Raw genomic sequence first — 21,928 nt, forward strand, 5'->3', positions numbered from 1 at the left:
GGACAGACTGAAGGTGTTCTGCAAAGCAGTCACCCAGTCTGCGTTTGGTCTCTCCAATGTAGAGGAAAGCGCCTTGGGAGCAACGAATGCAGTAGACTAAATTGAGGGAAGTGCAAGTGAAATGCTGCTTCACTTGAAAGGAGTTTTTGGGCCCTTGGACGGTAAGGAGAGGGGAAGTAAAGGGGCAGATGTTGCATCTTCTGCGGTTGTATGGGAAGGTGCTGTGGGAGGGGGTTGAGGTGTAGGGGTTGATGGAGGAGTGGACCAGGGTGTCCCGGAGGGAACAATCCCTGCGGAATGCCGCCGGGGGTTGGGGTGAAGGGAAGATGTTTTTTCCAATAATTTATATAGATTTTTCTTTTCCCACCTATTTCCATTATTTTAAAATGTATTTCCATCCATTGTTCTATCCCTACCTTTTAGCCTTTTTCAATTCCTATACCCCATCCCACCCCCACCAGGGCTATCTGTACCTTGCTTGTCCTGCTTTCTACCCTTAATAAGCACATTCCTTAGATAATATCACCACCTTCAACACCTCTTTATCCTTTTGCCTATGACATCTTTTGGCTATCTCCACCTATCACTGGCCCTCTATCCAGCTATATTTGTCCTCCCCCTCCCTTAAACCAGGTTATATTTCACCTCTCTTCTATTTTTACTTAGTTCTGTTGAAGAGTCATACGGACTCGAAACGTTAACTATGTTCCTCTCCGCAGATGCTGCCAGACCTGCTGAGTTTTTCCAGGTATTTTTGTTTTTGTTTTTGATTGCCCTTCTGTTCAGTTACAGGTCAGTTTACCTCCCTGGCTTTTCAGCCAGAGAATGCAGCATTGTATCAGAACCAAAGAAAAAATATCAGAAAATGGATAATGTTGTGTTTTAAAAGAAAAACAATTGCATTCCTGCCATCTTCCGAGTATGATTCCTTAAGTCCAAGGGCTACAAATGCAAGTGCAGCTGATCTGCATTCACTGTCAGATCTTGCTCAATTATGCTAACGAAAAATACGTCTCCCTTACTTCCACCAAACACTCATACAATTCTCAGGTTCTCCTGGAGTGCCAGAACAATTATTCATTTTTTTTCCATAATTAACGGTCTCCTCAAACTCCTTTTGCCCTCCCTAACTTCTCCACCATCTTCTTTTCACCTTCCTGATCTACATGTTGCTTCTCAGTGACATCATCTGCAAGGACAAAATTAGTTTTCATACACCTGAGTTCTACTTCTCTGCCATTCCCTTTGTTTTCCCATATGTTGTGAGACATCAAGTTACATGTAAGTGAACATTTTCTCCAACTGGACACCTGGAAGACCAAAGCCATCACTTTTAGTCCCCTTACTAAACCCCATTCCACTGATTAAACTCTTAGGATATTGCTCTGGTTGATTTTAGACATTACCCTGTTTAACCCAAAGCAGACCTTCCAGGCCATCGGCAAGCTCACTTACTTCCACCTCTGCCCCTATCTCATTTCCACTGTTATTGAAATCCCTAATCAAACCACTGACACATCAGGATATAACTTCACCAGTGTCCTCACTGCTGGGCCTCTAATACTTCATAAACATCAAACTGTTCAAAGCACAGCTGCCCATATCCTGTCCCACGCTAAGTCTTGCTCACCCATTACCTGTAACCTACATTTGGCTCCCTGTGCTTCAAATCATTAAATTGAAGGTCTTCATCCTTTAAATCCATCTGTGGCCTTTCCCCTTCTCTATCTCTGCAACTTCTTCCATGCTTGCATCTCCTCACCTACCCTTTGGTTCTCTAACTTTGAACTGTACATCCACTCTGCAATTTCTCCCACCACCGATCACAGTCGCTCTGCCACTTAAGTACTGCTTTCTGAAACTCCCTCCCTAAATCCATCCGCCTCTTTAATTCCCTCCCCAACTTTAAAAGTATTCTCAATGCCTATCTTTTTGACCAATATTTCAGTCATCTCTTCTAATTCTGACACCATGATTTGGTGTCTGCTCTTTTATTTTCCTTTCACTTTAACCTCCTCTCCCCCCACCGGCCCCCACCCTGTTCACAATCTTGGTGTCATTTTTAATCCTGGTATGAGCTTCTAACCTCATAATCGAGCCATCGTTAAGACTGCCTATTTCCACCTTTGTAACATTACCCATGTTTTCCCCTGTCTCAGCTTGTCTTTTGCTGAAACCTTCATTCATGCCTTCATTATGTCTAGACTCGACTATTCCAGTGCAGTCCTGGCTGGTCTCCCACGTTCTACCCACTGTAAAGCTGGAGTCATCCAAAACTCTGCTGTCTGTGTCTTAACTTGCACCAAGTCCCATTCCCCTATCACCCCTGTGCTCACTGACCTATATTGGCTCCTTGTCAAGCAACATCTTGATTTTTAAATTTTTATCATTGTTTTCAAATCCCTCTATGACCTTGCCCCTCCATATCTCTGTAATCTCCTCCAAACCCACAACCCTCCAATATATTTGTGTTCTCCTCTAATTCTGGTCCTTATGCATTTCCAATCATAATTGCTCCCCCATTGATGGCTGTGGCATCAGTTGCCTAGGCCTCCAGCTCTGGAACTCACTCCCTACACTTCTCCACCCCTCTGTCTCACATTCCTCCTTTAAGACACTTTTTAAAAACTATCTCTTTGACCAAGCTTTTGGTCATCTGAACTAATATCTCCTTATGTAGCTCAAGCGCCTTGGGACTTTTCATTACATTAAAGGCACTGTATAAAAATGTTGTTGTCATTGCTGTTTCTATTTGATAGCAATGTCTGCAAGTTATTATCATAGAATTAGATCCATGCAGCAAACCTAAATATCACATATTTGGGGCAAAGTGATTTTTTAAATAATGTTTAAAATTTGGAAGCTGTAAATTTACTTAAAATTATTTCTATAGATACTCTACCACAGAAAGTCTGTATATTTTAAAAGCTGCAAATGCTAAACAATACTCCTAAGGTATTTATTAAGGAAGCAAAGTAATCATAGTAAAATGCATTCAGAGATTGATGATCTATATATATATATATATATAGAATTAAAAATGTTTTTTTTTGCACAGTATAATGGTTTACATTGATCATGCCTGTATTGACTAAGTGTTCAACATTTTGTTTCTGCAGACCTCTTCAGGAGAGGAGCTGGGAAGATGGCTAGGTGTTTTACTATCTGAAACTGGTTCTGCCACAGACCCAGCAGCCCTACACTATGATTACATTGATGTAGAAACAACTTCAAGTGTTATACAGACCGCAAAACAGTGCTTCAAGTAAGAATTTATCTTATAGATAATTGACTTTTGATAAACTATAAAAAAGAGTTGGAACAGAGGTATTAATCATTTCTTATTTTGTAAATTTGGACATTTTTGTGATATAAATGAATGGGTTCGCAATTGTTAATGACTCTGCAGTAAATAGATCTGTTTAAAACATTTTTGTGAGCAATTTATTTAATTACACAGAATGGCAGTAAGAGTTATGGAGCTTCCTTGGAGATGGTATTCCAGGAATTAAAGGCTTCAGTTGTGTGAAGAAACTAGAGAAACTGGGACTGTTATTCTAAGAGCATGTTAAGGGGAGATGTAACAGAGATGTTTAAAATTATGAGGGGTTTTGAAACAGTAAGTAAAGAGAATCTTTCTCCACTGGCAGTGGATTGGTAATGAGGACACAGATTTAAGATAATTGACAAAAAAACCAGAAGGGAGATGAGAACTTATTTTGCAGCGAGTTGTGATGATCTGAAATGCACTGCCCAAAAGGATGGTTGAAGCAGATTCAGTGGTAACTTTTAAAAGATAATTAGATATTTGTAAAGGAAAAAGGTTGTTGGGCTATGGAATAAGAGTGGGAAAGTTGGTCTAATTGAATAGCTGTTACAAAGAGTTGGTGCAAGCGTAGTGGGCCAACTGGCCTCCTTCACTGCTATGATTCTATATTTAACTTGTAAGCATTGCAATCCATTAGTTATAAATTATTTTGCACAAGCAAGTACAAAACACAAAATAGCTGTTAGCAAAGCAAATAACTGTTTGAATTTAAGACTGAACTGATTAAGCAAAAGCAGAATTTTATTTTGACATTTTACTGATTTTATACTTCACAGTATGCAGCACATCTATAACAAGGAATTAATAAAGTACCACATGCAGCAAGTAATATATCAGCTGTAAAAAGGTACTAATCTTAACAGTGCAATATTACACATTGGAGCTGAAATATACAATGCTACTGTGTCGTCAAATGTTGGTTTCCATCTGTGATTCCTCACAAAATGAATTCTCTATTTAACAATATCAGTGGGCGTGCAGGCAAGACTCTTTGCAGTAGGAAAATATGGATTGAGAATTACCCCAGCCCACTTTCATCTATTTCCTAGCTCAGTTCACAGAAGCATTAGTAGAACAGTGAAGGAAAGTCACTTACCTCTCTACTCTGCCACACTTAGTACAGACCAGGAGAAAAATAGATGTGTACCATCAAAAAGCAAAAAAACCTTACCAGTGCTCAGGGTAAGAGTGTTCTTGCAGTTTTAGTGCTGACTTGCACCTGCCAGCAACTTCTTTAGCTGATTTCAGAGAGCAATTCAAGGAGAATCTTTGGTTTCATTATCAATGGCAGGTGCCTGCATCATTAGGGATGCATCTCCAATGCCCACAGATCAGAAGAAGCCAATATTTCTGGCACAGGGTGCCTGCTCTGAGGTTCCAGGAGATTCCCCAAATACATGTTTGAGTCTGGCCCATTCACTTCCTTTACGAAAGATATAAACTGGGAAAAATTTCTAAATCTTTGGTAGACCACACTTGCATCAGCTAAGAGATAAGCATACCTTATTTTACGAGATATGCTATCACCTGGTAGGTGTCCAGTCCTGGGAGACCCACTTCCTTGGCCATACTGCCTCTGTATCCTATGTCCTCCAGCCTGCGCCCTGCCCAAGGCTCCATGGAAACTGGCAGGGAAGATCGGGATCCAGAATATCCTGGTTCCAACCTAATCTCTGGTCGTTCTGTCGCACTCCTAGTTGATTTACCCAAAAGGACCATTAATTTTCATCACAAAATGCTTAATATACATAATCATCATTGGCCAATGTTTATTTTTATTTTTCAGTTTATTACACAGACGGTCGATATCTCCAAATAGATATGGTGGCAACATGCCTAATGGATACGCATGTCCTCGTGGAGTCTCTCTTCATTATGATGATGTACCTTGCCTAAATGGAACAGTAAGGCTTTTGAATTAGCAGTCTTTTATAAAAATATCAGAAAGAAACCAGTTCTGTCAGGGAAATACAATGGCACTGGAAAACAGTAGAAGTTCAATAATGTGAACGAGACTTTCTCTTCTTTGATGCAGGGGATTGCCATTAACCTAGCAGAGCTTAAAATAATGTGATGAGGAGAAGTCTTGCAATTTGCTTTATTTAAGGATTTATATAACAATTTATGTAACTCGCCTCCTGACTCCCAAAGCCTACCCACCATCTACAAGGCACAAGTCAGGAGTGTGTTGGAAAACTCTCCATTTGCCTAGATGAATGCAGCTCCAACAACACTCAAGAAACTTGACACCATCCAGGACAAAGCAGCCTGCTTGATTGGCACCCCATCCACCGCTGTAAACATTCACTCCATCCACTACCGGCGCACTGTGGCAGCAGTGTGTGCCATCTACAAGATGCACTGCAGCAACTCATCAACAGCACCTTCCAAACATGCGACCTCTATCACCTAGAAGGACAAGGGCAGCAGAGGCTCAAAAACACCACCACCTTCAAGTTCCCCTCCAAGCCAAACACCTTCCTGACTTGGAATTATATTGCCATCCGTTCACTGTTGCTGGGTCAAAATCCTGGAAGTCCCTTCCTAACAGGACTGTGGGTATACCTACACCACATGGACTGCACCAGTCCAAGAGGGTGGCTCACCACCACCTTCTCAAGGGCAGTTAAGAATGGGCAACAAATGCTGATTTTTGCTCCCAGTTCAGGAGCGCAGGGTCAGGAGAATTTCTGGCTCCATGAACCCGACTCCTGAAAAACTGCCCTAGAAGTTCCAATTTTCATTCAGACAGGTGGGGTGTAATGGGAGCTGGCCCCGCCGCCTCTGGAAGCAGTTTGGAAGCAGCACAAGGGCTACTGGGTGTAGAGGCGAGCAGAGCAAAAGGCTGACCTCGATGATCCTACACTTTGTCCCAGCATAAAAGAAGCAATAAAACAAAAAAGAACGCTCTAGCTCTCACCCCCCCCACAAACACTCCCTATGCCCCATCCATGCCAACCTATGCCTACCACCAACCCACCCCCATGGTACCACATACCCTCCCTGCCAACCTCTGCCACTCTAACAAACCCCATGGCCCTTTATAGCTCCATGCCAACTTAGTACTAACACATGCCCAAACCCTCACCCTTTTCTCTTACACCCTCCATGCCAACTCATCCGGTATCCACCATGGGCAGACTTCAGGACCCATGCTGAGAGGAAATTAAATAAAGTTTGAAGTATCTATTGATGAATTCACTATTTCAAAAAAGATTTCTCATTGATAAAAACCCATGCACTACATTTAAATTCCTTCAACTACTAAATCCCTAATAAAAGACAAGCATGTGTATTCCTCAGCCCCACATCAAAAACCTTATGAGCGCTTGGAGCTGTCAGTCAAACTGTGAACTGAAAGGCACCCCACTGTGATAATGATATGTTATGAAATCAGTCATGCAGCACAAATTCTTTAATAGTAACCCTCAGGCTTATGTCATAGAGTGAAATAGCAAGCACTTTTTTTTTAACCAGCAGGTTGTTTTTTAAAAACAATTTAAAGGCCAGGCCATTTAAATCTCTTGAAAGCTTGACAGTTCCAATGAGCTTTGACAGCTCCCTTGACAGCTTCCTTCACTGCTTCCTTGACAGTTCCAATGAGCTTGATGGTTCCACTGAGTTCATCAACTTTTTATGCACTTTCATGTCTATTTCAATAATCCCAAAGGACCCCTCTCCCAAAGGTGTCCCTGGACCAATCCGAAAGAGTAGCCTACTTCTCCAAAGAACGCCACTAAGTTTAGACTTGTCCTGTTAGGTCTAAAGTGCACAAGTTGTGTTTCGGACTGCCCACTAGCCAAAATTGGATCGGACTGAAGGCATCTCCAATTTAACATGTGCAGCTGCTGTGCAAAGTGACCACTGATGTGTAAAGTAAACCTGCCCCCGTTCACCCCCTGCAAAAATGGTGGGGGCTAGGTTCAATGCAGGGCTTCGGGTCCAAGCCTCCAGTGCCATTTTCACTATGACAGACAGCCTCTCCTGTGTGAAAATTCAGGCCATAGTTTGCCATTAATCTCAGCAAAGAGTTCAATCACACCATAAACTAAGAGGGCAACATTGGTTAATCATGAATACAGGCTAATTAGTTATTGCCAACACTTGGTTAATACAATGCATTTAATCACTGGAAAGCCTACCATGATTTTGTGATTACAAAGATGACCAAAATAGTTGGCACAACTATTGAGAGCAGTAAGGCTTTTGACCTTACAGTTGTGTATTGAAATCATTATGAGCAATTTATCTCCCTTAATCTTATAGTATAGTGGCTCTCTGTGAACCATCTGAATTGAACTGACAGTTGTGGAGTATTTTAAACAGCACATCGGTTGATAATGTCATGTGTCTCTCCAGCATTTTATGCTTCAGTTATTCTTGGAGATGGCACAGCAGCATTCAAAATCAACTTTTTGACAATGTAATATAAACTTGGCTGTTTTTAGTGCAATCATTCTGAACTACATTTGTTATTTTGTGCTGCTACTGGAGGAAGGAGGGGATGTTCCTTTACATTTGTACAATGAACAAACATTCTTCCCCAGTCCAATGGTCTTTATACATTCAAAGCCGTCTAAAAAACATTCTTTAAGTTTCATGGATCTAAATTTGAATTCAACCCCAGGAGTTTCCTCAGCACTGAGTCAAGTAGGTTTTTACCGTTACATTTCTGAAAATTAATTTCAACACTGATTGCACAGCTGGAATTGTGCTCAAACTTTATTTTGATAAAATGTTACATTTCACCTCTTGATGCAAAGTATGAATCACAAAGAAGTAGCTTCATGTATTATGCTAATAGGGTATAGGGTGCAGAAAGGACATCAGCCTGGTTCTTTTAGCGTTCTGTACTTTGGCTACATTTACAGCACTGCTATATCTTTTTTGCCAATTTGTAGGCGTTGCATTTAGTCTGCATGTCATTGCTTCTAACAGCTGAAGCTTGTTCTATGTTGTATGTCACAGGAACAAGAGGTTTTTACTACTAACGCTAATACGCTCTGGTATGAGGAAGTTCACGGTGACAGCACTGACCTGTATGACAACGTTCCACCACCAAAACCAATTGCCCGCAAATCGCAACCACTTGGGGTCCAGAGTAGGCTTTCTGCTGAGAAACTGTCTTCTAAAAATAACAAAACTCATGCTTCTTCACCTCTGTCTTCCACGCGGTCTATGACTAATAAAACTAACACCTCTGCTGCAGAAAAGGGAGCAGTCAAAACAGCCTCACAGGTACTTTGGTAATCCACCAATTATATGATTACATTCATTTACTATGTGGCATTCTTATGTTTATGTATTTCCAAAAACAAATCAGTGCCCTTTTCCCAGGCAGAGTAAGTATTTAACTACCCAAGTTTTTAAATAGGCATTTTCAGCCTGTTTGCAGTGTTAACTATACTAAAAACTTTGAGGGTAAATTCTAGAGAAGGTTCTTTTGCTTGTTTATCGTAAGGTGGACAAAAGAGCTGAGGAATCCCTGGAAAAACAGGATAAAAGGCAATTATGCCAGTCATCTGGTAGCTACATGACTCTTCTACTGAATTTACAACAGGCAAGTGGGAGTTCTCCCACAGAAATTCATCCGCGATCTATGTAAATGAGCATTTTAGATGTTAAGAAAATGGTTTGGTATAGTGTTTACCATAATTTTAAAGTTTTATAGAACTTTAGTAGCTCTTTTGGGAACTGGAAGTTCAAATCATTCCAACTTCGTTGCCCTTGGGATTTTATGGTTCTGTTTCCAGACTGAGGCAACTACTTTGAATAATCTCCAGTTACACAGTATGCAGCCATATGTCTTCTTGTGAATTGGAAACTGATTCAATTTGTTACAGAACTCTATTCTGAAGAAGAATTAAAGCAAAGAGAGCCATCTGCTGGATTTCTACCTAGCCTACAACAATAATAAAAACAAAAAAACAAAAAACTGCAGATGCTGGAAATCCAAGACAAAAACAGAATTACCTGGAAAATCTCAGCAGGTCTGGCAGCATCAGCGGAGAAGAAAAGAGTTGACGTTTTGAGTCCTCATGACCCTTCAAGCCGATGCTGCCAGACCTGCTGAGTTTTTCCAGGTAATTCTGTTTTTGTTACCCTACAACAATGTCTGGCATTCATTCGCCACCCACCTACAACTAAGATTTCCTGTCAACCATGAGAAGACATAAATCATAGGGATGTTGTCCTTTTTAAGACATTCGCACAATGCATGTCATTCTTAGTTATACAATGGGTGGAATCGTCTGATCCTGTTGACGGCAGGCGTCATGGCCGGCATGAGCAGACAATATGGCAAGAAGGCCAGAAATTGGTTTTACGCTGTCATGAAGCCAGATGCCGATCGTCTGCTCCACCCGTAAATGGCGGGCCGCATCTCCCGCCACCACACATCGGGTACCTAACTTCAGTACTTTAGCATTTCATTATAAGCCCTGCTCAGTGGAATCATCGCCCCACGTCAAATTTACTACCCATGTCAGCGTGAATTCAGAATGGCGTATTTCATGACTGCCTTTAAAACGCATGCACCTGGTGACCTGAACTTTGAGAGGAACTCAGAGGTGAGTGCACACAACCTTGCACAGCGCTCATGAGCATCGCCCATAGGACATTAAGGAAGATGCATTCGGCGGGGGTGGGGTGGTGGTTGCACAGGCAAGTCGCATTTCCCCAGCTGGCTTTTAGTGCAGTGCTAGGGCCAGGTGAGGTGTGGGGGGTGGGGGAAGGGGGTTGAGGGGGCATGCAAGGCAGCACAGACTGAAGGATGTACACAAGCACATGGTGGGTGGGGCAGGAGGGGGGTAGGGACTGCGAGGGAAGTAGCCGCGCACTTGGAGAAGCTTGTCAAAAGTGAGCATTATTCCGCATCTTGAGACCGTTCAGCTGTAGCTCCATTGACATGTTTGGAGTCAGGTCTCTGAAGCTTTTCTGCCCTCTCAAGCAACACAGCAGCATGAAAGTGCCACCAAATACTCCAGAAACTTTCACCCCTCGGACACAGGCTGCAAATTAATGTGCGTTTTAGGGGGCAGCAGAACAATTGGCCGACTAGACAAGTTGTAGAATCCCTTGTGAAAGGTGGTCATCATGCAGTCACTGGTGGAGATGCTCACAGCCACTTGCAATGGATTTATTAATATTTGAACCAGTATTCCTCATGGTTCAAGCTAACAGCGCAGCCTTGCAGTGTGGGTTAGGAGAATGCCTGTGCCTGAGCTGAGAGCACAGCACACAGTCCAGTGGGCGAAGCTTCCACCAATCTGTCAATTGGAGTGGGGCGGAGGTGGTTGGGGTTTTGGACAGCCAATGAGCACATTACAACACTGGCCATCCATGTGGTGGCCAGCACTCTCCTGCACGCATGAAGGAGCCTTCAGAATAGACCAAGAGAGGTTCTTAGTACAAAAATGCTAACCCACGCGTTTCTATCTTTGATCCTGCAGGAAGATAACAGGAGGATCATGGAGCCTGGTGATTTAGCGGTATGCCTCATTGGCTTACAGGGAGCAGAGAAGAAGAAGAAGAGAGCGGCGGAGGTGCCTGGTTCGGCAAAGAGAGGAGCACCTCCCTCAAGATGAAGGTGCAGCAGGATCTGCTGCGTACGCAGCTGAAGATCCACAATGAACCGTCGCTTATAGGTGCCTCGCTAGACCCGGGGTCTATAGATGGTGTCATTCCTGCAGATGACTGAGAACCAGTGTCGCCGAAGACTGCGCGTGTCTAGGGAACTGGTCAGTCACGTATGACACCTGCTGCAGGATTTGGTGCCATGGAGTAATGGAGGGCATCACTGCCAGCAGCCATGAAAGCGATCATGGCGCTCAATTTTTATCCCAGTGGCTCCTTCCAGGGCTCTACGGGTGACTTGTGCGGGATCTTGCAAGCCTTCATGGACGTGTATTCAAGAGTTCACGGATGCCATCTTCGCAAAGTCGCAGGATTTCAACCGGGATCAGGAAAGCCAGGAAGCAAGAGCACTGAGATTTGCGCAGATCTCTGGTTTTCCAGAGGTGCAGAGTGCAATCGACTACATTCACTTGGCACTTAGATCTTCATGGCAACAAGCAGTTAACTACATCAACCACAAAGGCTTCCACACACTGAATGTGCAGCTGATGAGCAACCACCACAAACGCATCCTGCCGGCCTGCGCACAATTCCGAGGGACCGTCCACAACTCCTTCATCCTTAGCAAGTCTCATTTTCCAAGGTCCTGAGAGGCTGCAGTGTTGGGGACAAGGGCTGCCCACAGATGATGTGGCTGATGACACCCGTGCGGTAGCCTCAGACTGCAGCAGAGTGATTGTACGACGAGGCTCATGCCACGACCCGGACTTTGGTGGAGCAAATGATAGGCATTTGAAAAATGAGGTTCTGGTGCCTCAACAGGTCAGGTGAAACACTGCAATACAGTCCCAAGAGGGTGCCGTGCATCATCATAGCTACATGCTGCAGTACATGGCACTGCAAAAGGGGGAGGACCTGGCTTAGGAGGAGATGGAAGAGTAGCAAGTATCCTCTGATGAGGAGGACGTTGAAGGAGTTGACAATGATGAGGTCCTCAAAAGCGAGGATGCTGGCGATGAGGCCATCCCACTGGCCAGATGAGGCAGGGGTGCTCAAGAGGTCCTCATAGTTGCAAGATTTGTGGAGGATGATGACGAGATGCAGTGAGGACATCCTGACATTCTCACATTGCATCTGTGAACATTTGACTCCTGTGTGGCCAATGGCAGCGCACATACCCTCAGTGCTCAGGCTGTTGTCATGGAGATGCAACAGAGGCCCTAATAGTCTCTAGCTTCCAGGAGGATGATGACGACATGCAATGAGGACACTCCATAAATCTTCACATTGCCTCTGTGAATGTCTGACTCCTGTCTGGCTGAGGGTAGCTCGTTTGCGCTCTGTGATCATGGTCATATCATAGAGACACAGCTGTGAAACTTTAAATGCACCTGATCCTTTGTCCGCCTTCAGCGCCTGACCCATTCAGGAACACAGCATCACCGGTTACAGATGTTGAAGAGATGGGGGACCAGCCCCATCTCAAAGGTGCTGAGAGCACACGGATAGAATGACAGAACTCTGTGACGCCTGCCCATGACTTTCTGGCAGCAAAGACAAACACCTTCGAGGTGCAGGGATCAATAATGAGTCCAGTGAGTGTGAGGCTGGACTATCACTTTGGTCTGAAGGTTACATACTGCACAGGGAAGAGGCCCTGGACATTCTTGGGAGTTTATTTACAATAGTGAACATTATGTACATGTGATTGACACCCATGCCCAAGCTGTGCAGCTACATCTTCTTAACCTTCCTAACCCTTCCGCTATGTCTTGGTGCTCCCCTGACATTCACAGCAGAGGTGAAGGCAGCCTGCTGACTGCTACACTCTGTTGCCTGATGATCTTGACGGGCGTCTTCTGGAGGGCCAAGACTTGGAGGGCCCCGGCCTGCTTCCGGGGTCCTGCTGTGAGCAGGCTTCATCCCCCCTTGGCCTGTGGAGCTGGAGCTGCTGGGTTCACAGGAAGAGGGGATTTGGATTGGCTGGACATTCCCGGACTCACCGATGTGGGTGGCCCCAGGGTGTCGAGCTGCTGGTCCTCCTCCCTATGGGTGCCTGACAGCCCCTGGTTGACTCCTTGAGAAGAAGGAGAAGCTGGAGTGAGATTGAGCTGCCCCACACCCCTCTCACATTGACACTGTTGGAGGCCAACTATGGCGTCAGCAATGGAGTTCAGCCCATGCAACAGCGCAGCACCATGGGTCTCCATAGTGGCACCATCCTGTCAGTGTTGATCTTGATGCATTGGCATGCTGGCGCTATCACCTCGGACTGAAGGCAGACAGACTCCTCCATAGTACCTTGCAATCTGAAGGGTGCATCAGGTGTCCCTTTCTGATGTTCCCATGGTTGTCTTTGCAGCTCCACCACCTGACTGAGCACCAAGTCCAGAGGTTCCTCATCTGATTCGGATTCAGCAGATTCCTTGCCTCCAGCAGTTCTCCAAGTACCAGCAACCAAAGATGTCCCTGTCTCTGTCTGCTGTGGAACAGATTGTGCAGTGTGCTCACCACATTTTGATCCCGAGCCTGCTCTACATCTAGGTCCCACCGAAGTGTGTGTTACTGCACTGGTGGAGGATGTGGCTGAGCGCTGTGATGGGTCTTCAATGGCGCTGCCCTCAGGCTCCTCATCCGAGGTGCTCTTGGTGCTGGGGTCAGGGTCCCGGTTGCCTGAGGGTGAAGTTTCAGATGTGCCTAGGAGAGAAAGTAGAAATTCGTGAGTGTTTGGCGGCTGCGTTGAGCACAGAACAGTGGACTCATAGTAGCGTTGAGAGAGGGATGATATGGTGCAGGATCCTCACGTGGGTGTTCTCCCCCAACCTCACCATTGCCACAGGAATGGTCAACTCCAACTTGCGACTGTCGAACAGGGTGAGGACCTTGATGCCTGGCATTCCACCCCAGGTCTGGGACCTCTCCTGGTGATTGTGCGAGGTCTTGTCCTGCATAAAGACAGATGGAGATAGTGTGAGCAAGACGCATGCCAGGCCAAATGAGAAGGGTGCCAGGCATGTGTGTGTGCTGAGTGGAACCATGGACGGGAGGAGGAGATGAGGCCAGATGGAGATGTGAGGGTGTATGTGAGAGATTGAGTGGTGATGTCCCTTGAGCTGGCAGTAAGTGAGATGCCAGTGAATGTGTGATGGGCTTGTGAGTAGGGTTTGTGAGTAGGTGAGTTTAGAGTGATGAGATGGTTGACCTACCCTGGCGGCAAGGATGAGATCAATTATTCGTTTTCTGCACTGACCACCTCTGCCGCTGCTTCCCAAGCCAGAGTGTTGAGACTGATGGGCCTCCTGCGGCCAGAGCGGGGGTAGAGGACGTCGCAGCAGCCTCCACAGTGTCCAGAAGGTGTTGAGGCATGCTGCAATCCTCCTGGTTTTTGGGGCCATGTCTTCAGCAGAGCATTGAGAAGTGTGCACGCGGCAGCATTTTAAATATGGTGCCTGGCATGAGGAAGCGGCAAGGTAATAGCATGGTGGGCCAACCGGAGGCCTGCCGACAGTGATCCAGCATGTTTCCCGTGGTTGCATAATTTATGAGATAGCAAGGAGACAATATGGCAAGAAAACCTGCCATTGCAGCCAGCAGTAAAATGACTTTTTCATGCCCGCTCCCGCACTTAGTGCAAATCTGGGACAATCCACCCAATGTCTCCCCACCCACTTTGCTTTATATAAGGCCTTATCCTGGGTCATTGCCTCAACTCTTTTTCTTTCATTCTCAGCAACAGTTTTCTCTGACTCCCACATCACAAGAAGTGCAGGTTGATTTTCATGGCCTCCATTGGGCAGGAACAGGGTGGTACCACTCTGAAAATCCATGGAGCAAAACATAATATCCTGTTTCCACTCCCAGTCACCCGCTACCAGTTTGTCTGGAGCCTTCACAAGGATGGAGTGGGTATCCATTTATTTTAGGCTGGAATCTATTTATAAGTTGCATATTTGGGCCCTGTAATGGACATAGGACCCTAAGGCAGTTGGAGTTGCCAGTGAATGGAGCACATTGCTGTGCACACTCCGCCCATTGGTATAAGGTGCAGAGCATGCACAGGTTGCCTGCCAATGATGATGTCATTCCCACTGACTCAGAATTGGGGCATGGAAATAAGACCTAGAAGTTAAAAACATCCAGGCCTCATGCTCTGGAACACCAGACTGTTCACCTACTCAGGTCCTTCAACCCTAATGCTCAGCCTGAGTTAAAATCGTCCCTTTACACGAAACCCTCTACTAGTGGAATTCTCATTTATGAGAAAGGCCAAGCACTACAACATATGTTTTTGTCATAGAAATGAGCATTCATGGAATTTGAGCAGAATATTTTATCCAGAATCTGCATGTAATATTTTCTGATGGCAGGTGACCATTTGGCTATTATCAGAGTCACCTCCACTAGATTAGATAGCAGAATGGGGAAGATTACCAGATCATGGTGGCTGCATCTAACACGATGCTGTCAAAGAACAACATCCTGGGAAGAGAAAAAACATCATCTTACGCTGGAAATTTATCATCCCTCTATGGCTAGATATTGTGACAATATTCAAGAGTGAAATTTCTCATATCAGCAGCAACAGATTACTACATGTTTTCATGTAGTCGTTGTTTTCAAAATAATGAGTAATTTCTGTTAACCAAATCTAGCGGTGTTCCTTAAGAAATTTGTCTTGCTTTTCTTTCGTTTTACAAGAAACATAACATTATTTGAATAGTGTGGCTTTCCCGAAAGTAAAATTCAAAGTCAAACTGAATATGACTGAATCAAATACAGCTATTGAACTCTCATGCAAGATGGTGAGTGTAGAGTCTGACTCAGGGTTATACTGGTGTTACCTTAATGCAGAATCAAAAGAAATTAGTTCAGATCAGCAAAATGTATAGTAGGAATCATCTTATTGCAATGTCTTACAGACTCCAGCCTTTATGTGAAAACATTCACTGTGAATTGTATCACCTGGAAGTGGCAGTATGGTGTTGCCAGTTTTACATCAGTCTAGGTGATCAGAAAGTGACCGGAGGGTAAACTGATGAGGGACAATAAATTTCTTTCAGCTTCTCAAGGTGCCAAGCGGTCCTGATAACAATGTCCAGACAAAAGACAAAGCCACACAAGTAATATTTGTATGGTTGAGCAGCTGGGAGGAAGCCATACATCAGCAGCAGAAACTATTAGAAGAAATGCCCTTGTGAAGAAATTTGTGGGAAAACATATCAACTTCTGTCAAAGCATCCTGTGGTCAAAATGGATCTTTAAAAAAAAAAATCTGACCTCCTTCAATGTCTCTTGTTACCAACCAAAACATTCTTCAACTTCTGTGATTGCACATTGAAATCAGTTATTGGGGAACTTCATTTCAGCAATGGTAATATGGCCAGAGAAGCCTATGTTCCCATTCTATAAAACCACATAATCCCACTTAAAACAAACCTGTTAGAAAAGGCAGTACCACAATCCAGAAATAAAGACCTCAGACATGTATTATGGTTAGAAAGCAATCCCCACAAAACAAGAGAGACAAATCTGCAGGAGTAAGGGAGATTGTGAAGCCTTCCACCCAGTGAAAATGAGGCAGTAGCACCATGGAACTAGGAAACGGCGGGCTAATTTTCATCCCCAGGATCAGCCATGGGTGGGGCTGAAAATTAGCCCTGCTGACCGGTGTGCCAGTCTCCTGGCTCCATCCCGCCTTCGGACCATTTTTGCGGGGGTGGGATAGAGGCTGACTGGGATTTTCCAGTTGGCTTCCAGCTTCCTGCACTGTCAGGTGTACCTGGAGGTGGGCACCTGCTGGCAGAACTGGGTCAGGGGGGAAGCTCTTCATGCCAGCCTGGGTGCAAAAGCAGCCACAGACCATCTTGTACTTGCCCCTACCCTGTCCCAATTTCTCTTTCCCACCCCCAAAGGGAAAATCCAGCTCTAGATTCCCATTTTTCTACTGCTGATGGCACCTTTTTAACATGCAAATTCTTTGTATTTAACATTTGATGACTCAACTGGGTGGAGCATGTGTCATGCTCACTTCACCCAATATCAGCTGGCAGTCCAGCTGAAGAGGAGTCCAGAAGGTTAAGTTTTATTAAGCTTTGGAGAGCCAAGAAAAACAGGAATACTCTTCCAGCCACAGAAACAACCTGGGCCTCTGCAAAAATATCTGAGGATTACTTGTTATGATCGCACAAGAAGTCAACAACACCCCTGACCAAGATATATTCTTCAAGATCAACAGCACAGTTCCCCAATAAGCAATCCTCTATGGTCGTATGCGTCCACTAAGTTATTGCTCAAACTTGCATTGGGATCCTATTTATGTTTTAGAACACAATTTGCAGATAGTAATGAGGTTCCCACCTGATTCAGGCAAGAATCCAGGCAGCCTAGTTGGAAGCGCCAGGAAATATGACAACAGAGCAGGAATGGAGTGTCAAGTTCACCACAGCTATTTTAGCTCCAGTGGGCAGGGTCAACGTAAGATCTGTTACATTACCAATCTCCTCTTCTTGTTCTTACATATGACGTATTGCAGCTTAAGCTGAACTACAAGTTGGACAGCTACAACGCTCTGTATTGTTGGGTGGATGCTTTGAATTATATGGCAAATTTTCATAGGCCACATTCATTCACAATGTGGTGAGCAGTCTGATCTGAACAGTCGCATACTGGGCATACTTGAAATTTCATTTGTGGATGAGGTCTGATGTCCTTGCATGGAAAGTGCAAATCTTGTTGAGTATAGACCACTGATTTTTTTGAGGGAGGTTAAACCCTGGAGGCTCTGCTGTTGTTGGATCACTGAGCAGATCTTTGTTAACGATATTGGTGTCAGCCAGAGCTTGTGCCATTTGTCATTTTTGTCAATATCTGCATCGCCCAAAGCATTTGCAAAGTTCCAGAAAGGTTTGCATAATTTGAGTTACACCTTCAGTAGATTCTGAAAGTCTTCGTTATTGGCAGTTCTGGGCTAACAGTTAACTGCCAAGCATTGTTTGAAATTTAAACCAGGCAGCTTGACTCTGATTGGTCAAGGCATTGCCCTGAGGAATGAGTCAGCAAATGGCTGTCACTTATCTTGTTTAGCTGAAATAGGTGCAAGTTGTGTACATGTCCTTTCTGTCTGCAAAGAACAGGGCCCTGTGTATTAATATATTTTACTTCCAGTACACACAAACATGCCACACTGCGAGCCTGACTGACAATCTTAAATTGGTTTTCAGCGTAATTCTTAGCACATGAAGGATTATTTAGCAAATGTTGTCTAATTGCGGAATTGCACCTAATTTTGGACACTGTGTTTTGAGTTTTGCAAGCATGGGCTGGTTGGGTACGGTCTTTGCCTTGTCCATTATGAACAGCAGCTGGGGCATGCTGTTTGAAGCAATCCACCAGTCTTTGGGACATACGACCCTATATACCTAGCATCATGTGACTGTCAGTCACCATCACTGGTACATTCTCCATGGCAACGCCTCTAACAATCAGACTCCGCTTGCCAACAATCAGCACTCTCTTCACATACAGTATAAATTGTTGTTTTCCCCTTATATTGGTATTCTTGTGGTGTCCTGATGAGTGCAAGATGAAAAGCTTCAACATGTCTCTCTTTTCAGCAATACTCAAGTTCTGTACTACGAAACAACTACATTCTAAAATACTTGATCATCTTTTAAGTTTTCAATTTTAATAAAGCATCCAACCCAAAATGTTAACGTCTCTCTTTGCAGATCTTGATTCTCCTGATGCGTATTTTTGTTTTACATTAATGACACGTGTATCTCTTATCTCTAAATGCCCTGTGTGACATTTCAATATCTTTGATCTGTATCCTGAGTTTGATTTACTGCCTGACAAACTGGAGAAACCTCTGATGTTCTCCACTTTACCTCTTGTTTGGGGTTCAAGGGTAGCTTTCCTGGGCTCCATCCACCATCACCACATCAGGTCCCACTGGCACTGCAAATATTGAATCATTGCACCTGCTGCCTCTTCATCAGTTTCTTTGGAATGGGTGGATAAAGGCTCAATCCTTTTGAAGTATGAGCAGAAAATCCAGGATTAAATTAGAACCTGGTATATCCAAGCTCCCAGTCTATTTCTGACCCCTGCTGAAATTAAAGCCAGACCTGCAGGAACAACTGAGCTAATAGAACCCCTGAGCTTTTTTCAAATGTACAAGATGGTGAATGAAGTGTGCTTCAGTGTCAAATTCGTCTTATTATACTTCAGTAAAGCCTCTTGGGATATTTAATTACTATGTAAATAGAAGTAATTGTTGTTTAGAGGAAGATTGCAGAGACTTGCTCCAGACTCTCTTGGTGGTCAGAGATTGAACTACACTGCAAATTTACATAAACAATTAAGTGCGAAACATTGACAAATCTATTTATAACAGTAAATGTCGACACAAAAGTGAGACCAAATATGGTGACAATAGCTTTTTTTTTAACCAAAAATGTACTTTTTTTATAGAATTAATAAAAGTAGATTACATGACAGCTCAAAGTTGAATTTACATGAAGTGGAAACAAGATAAGTTTCTTTCAACATGTGGCACTTTGAGATGCCTCACTACACTTACAATTTAAGCTCATATTTACAGTATTTATTCCATGTCAAACATATAGCCCAAGGGCTTTTCCACAGTTTCCAGTCCCTCAGTATATTATGGCGGGAGGGCCTTGGACTATGGCTTTTCCCCGTTGCACCTTTGCAGCAGCTGCCCCAAGCTTTAGTGTGTCCATCAGCACATAGTGCTGGACCTTGGAATCTGCCAGTCTGCAGCACTCAATCATCAACAGATCTTTGCACTGGAAGACAAACAACTTTTGAGCAGACCAAAAAGTGTCTTTCATCAAGTTGGTGGTCCTCCAGTAGCAGTTGATGTTTATATTAAAAGTTAAGGGCAGATAGTGTGCACCCTTCACACATTTTTAATAGTATATCGATAACTGACTTAGCTAACAATCACGTTTTAGTGATCTTGCGTACCTTGTTTACACATCAGTTTCTTTTTCTGAGTACACACTGGTGGTAGGGAACGTTCCTGCTACAGACATGTACTGGAAGAAAAAGGTCATTGCTTTCAGCCTGAAACCTGTGAACCACTGTTCAGAAATTCAGTTTCCTAATTAAAAAATCAGTTTCACAATGGTCAGATTCAAAGGAGTAAGGACGGCATTTTTTTTTCCCTTGAAGGTCAGTAAACCAGCTGGATTTTTCAGACATGCCAATTGCTTCATGGCCACCATACTAAATTTTATTCCGTATTTATTTGCTTGTTTATTTTTTGGTAGCTCTCCATTTTCTTTCCCGTTTTTCAACAAGCCTGTTGCTCTATCCAAATATTAAAAAGTTTCTGTGCCCTGAGGCCTTAACCAATGATGGGTTCTGCTAGTCACTAGCTAGGAAGTGCATGAGATTTTCCTCTTTCCTGCCCAACTCCACTCCACTTTACACAGGGAACCTCCTGGCATCCGCTCAGCATGCCCCCATAACAACATGACCAAAATGGAAACGCAAAAATGAAACTGAACTTGCATTCGACTGTTACCATGATGTCATGTGTTAGTGTTTTAAATCACTGTACCTACTTTATAATGAACTCAGTCAGTTGGTGAGGCATTGCACTTTTAGGAAAGTTTGGGGTATATTTTTTTGCAATGATAAATAAAAAAGAAACAGAGACAAGGAAATCCTAGGGGGCATCATCAGATACTTACTAATGAATGTTTATTTTCTTGCTAAATTAGGCAAAAGGGAAGAAGATGCCAACAATAGTAAATGGTATGACAACAAAGCAGAAGGCTGGAAACAGTCAAGTGAGAAAGGCAAATCCTAGCACAAATGTTAAACGCACTGCATCAAGTAAGTCCTTCGGATTTTGTGCAATATCAGATTATACATAATCAAGTTAATGTTGTTAGCTGTTTGAAAAGAAGTGCTGCATGACAATGATTTACAAACATTCTAGAGACTTGAGCTGTGCTTATCTCCACATTGTGAATTTTCAGAATATATTTGACACCAAAAAAACTTACTTTTTAAATTTTGCTTGAAATCAGAATACTTGCAGTTTTCTTGTGAATTTTTCTATCATATTGCCTGTACATATTTTCCCCATCCTCCTTCACCTCAACTTCTTGCAGCCCACAGTTCCATGGGCAACAAGGCACCCGTTAGTGCCTTGCTTAAATGGCCATTCTTTATGTGTAAACTGAGCCAATGAATGTTAGCAATTTGTTCGACCACATGGAACATAACCGCCGAGTCATCATGTCCTCCTACAGCAACAACACACAAGCACTTTCAGCAGGGTTGTGTTGATTTAGCATGGCATAAGTTATTGATTGGTTTGGAAATTGCGGAAAGTTGGAATAAAGGGACTGTATCACAATTAGTGGGATGTGACAAGTGCAAAAGACAAGGCTAAAGCATTCGCAACAATCAACAGTTGGAAGGGCCGGATGGATGATCCATCTCAGCCTCCTCCTGAGATCTGCAGCATCATAGACGCCAGTCTTCAGCCAATTTGATTGACTCTTCGTGATATCAAAAAAATCGCTGAAGGCACTGGATTCTGCAAAGGCTATGGGCTCAGATAACATTCCAGCAATAGTGCTGAAGCCTTGCGCTCCAGAATTAGCCATGCCCCTAGCCAAACTCTTCAAGTACAGCTATATCAGTGGCTTACTGCCCAGGTATATCCTGTACACAAAAAGCGGGTCAAATCCAACCTGGTCAATTACACCTCATCGGTTTTCTCTCAGTCATCAGAAAAGTGATGGAAGGTGTCTTTGACAGTGTTATCAAGTGGCACTTACTCAGCAATAACCTGCTCACTCATATTCAGTTTGTGTTCCTCCAGGGTCACTCAGCTCCTGACCTCATTTTAGCCTTGATACAAGCATGGACAAAAGAGCTGAACTGATGAAGTGAGGTGAGAGAGACTGCCCTTGACATCAAGGCAGCATTTGACCGAGCGTGGCATCAAGGAACCCTAGCAAAATTTAACCGATAGGAATC

The 21,928-nt window shown here is 43.8% G+C and overlaps 1 protein-coding gene across 4 annotated transcripts in view; it reads left to right on the forward strand.

The window, feature by feature from the left end:
• The window catches only part of afap1 (actin filament associated protein 1), a 282,632-nt gene that overhangs the window by 235,366 nt on the left and 25,338 nt on the right, over window positions 1-21,928 (forward strand). For all 4 annotated transcript variants that reach the window (XM_041187203.1, XM_041187230.1, XM_041187222.1 and 1 more), the window contains 3 exons: window positions 3,120-3,265; window positions 5,115-5,232; window positions 20,656-20,770. In XM_041187203.1, the coding sequence (XP_041043137.1) occupies window positions 3,120-3,265; window positions 5,115-5,232; window positions 20,656-20,770 (379 nt within the window). The remainder of the gene's footprint in view (window positions 1-3,119; window positions 3,266-5,114; window positions 5,233-20,655; window positions 20,771-21,928) is intronic.

The sequence above is a fragment of the Carcharodon carcharias genome, chromosome 1 (genome assembly GCF_017639515.1).
Source record: "Carcharodon carcharias isolate sCarCar2 chromosome 1, sCarCar2.pri, whole genome shotgun sequence".
Taxonomy (NCBI): Eukaryota; Metazoa; Chordata; class Chondrichthyes; order Lamniformes; family Lamnidae; genus Carcharodon; species Carcharodon carcharias.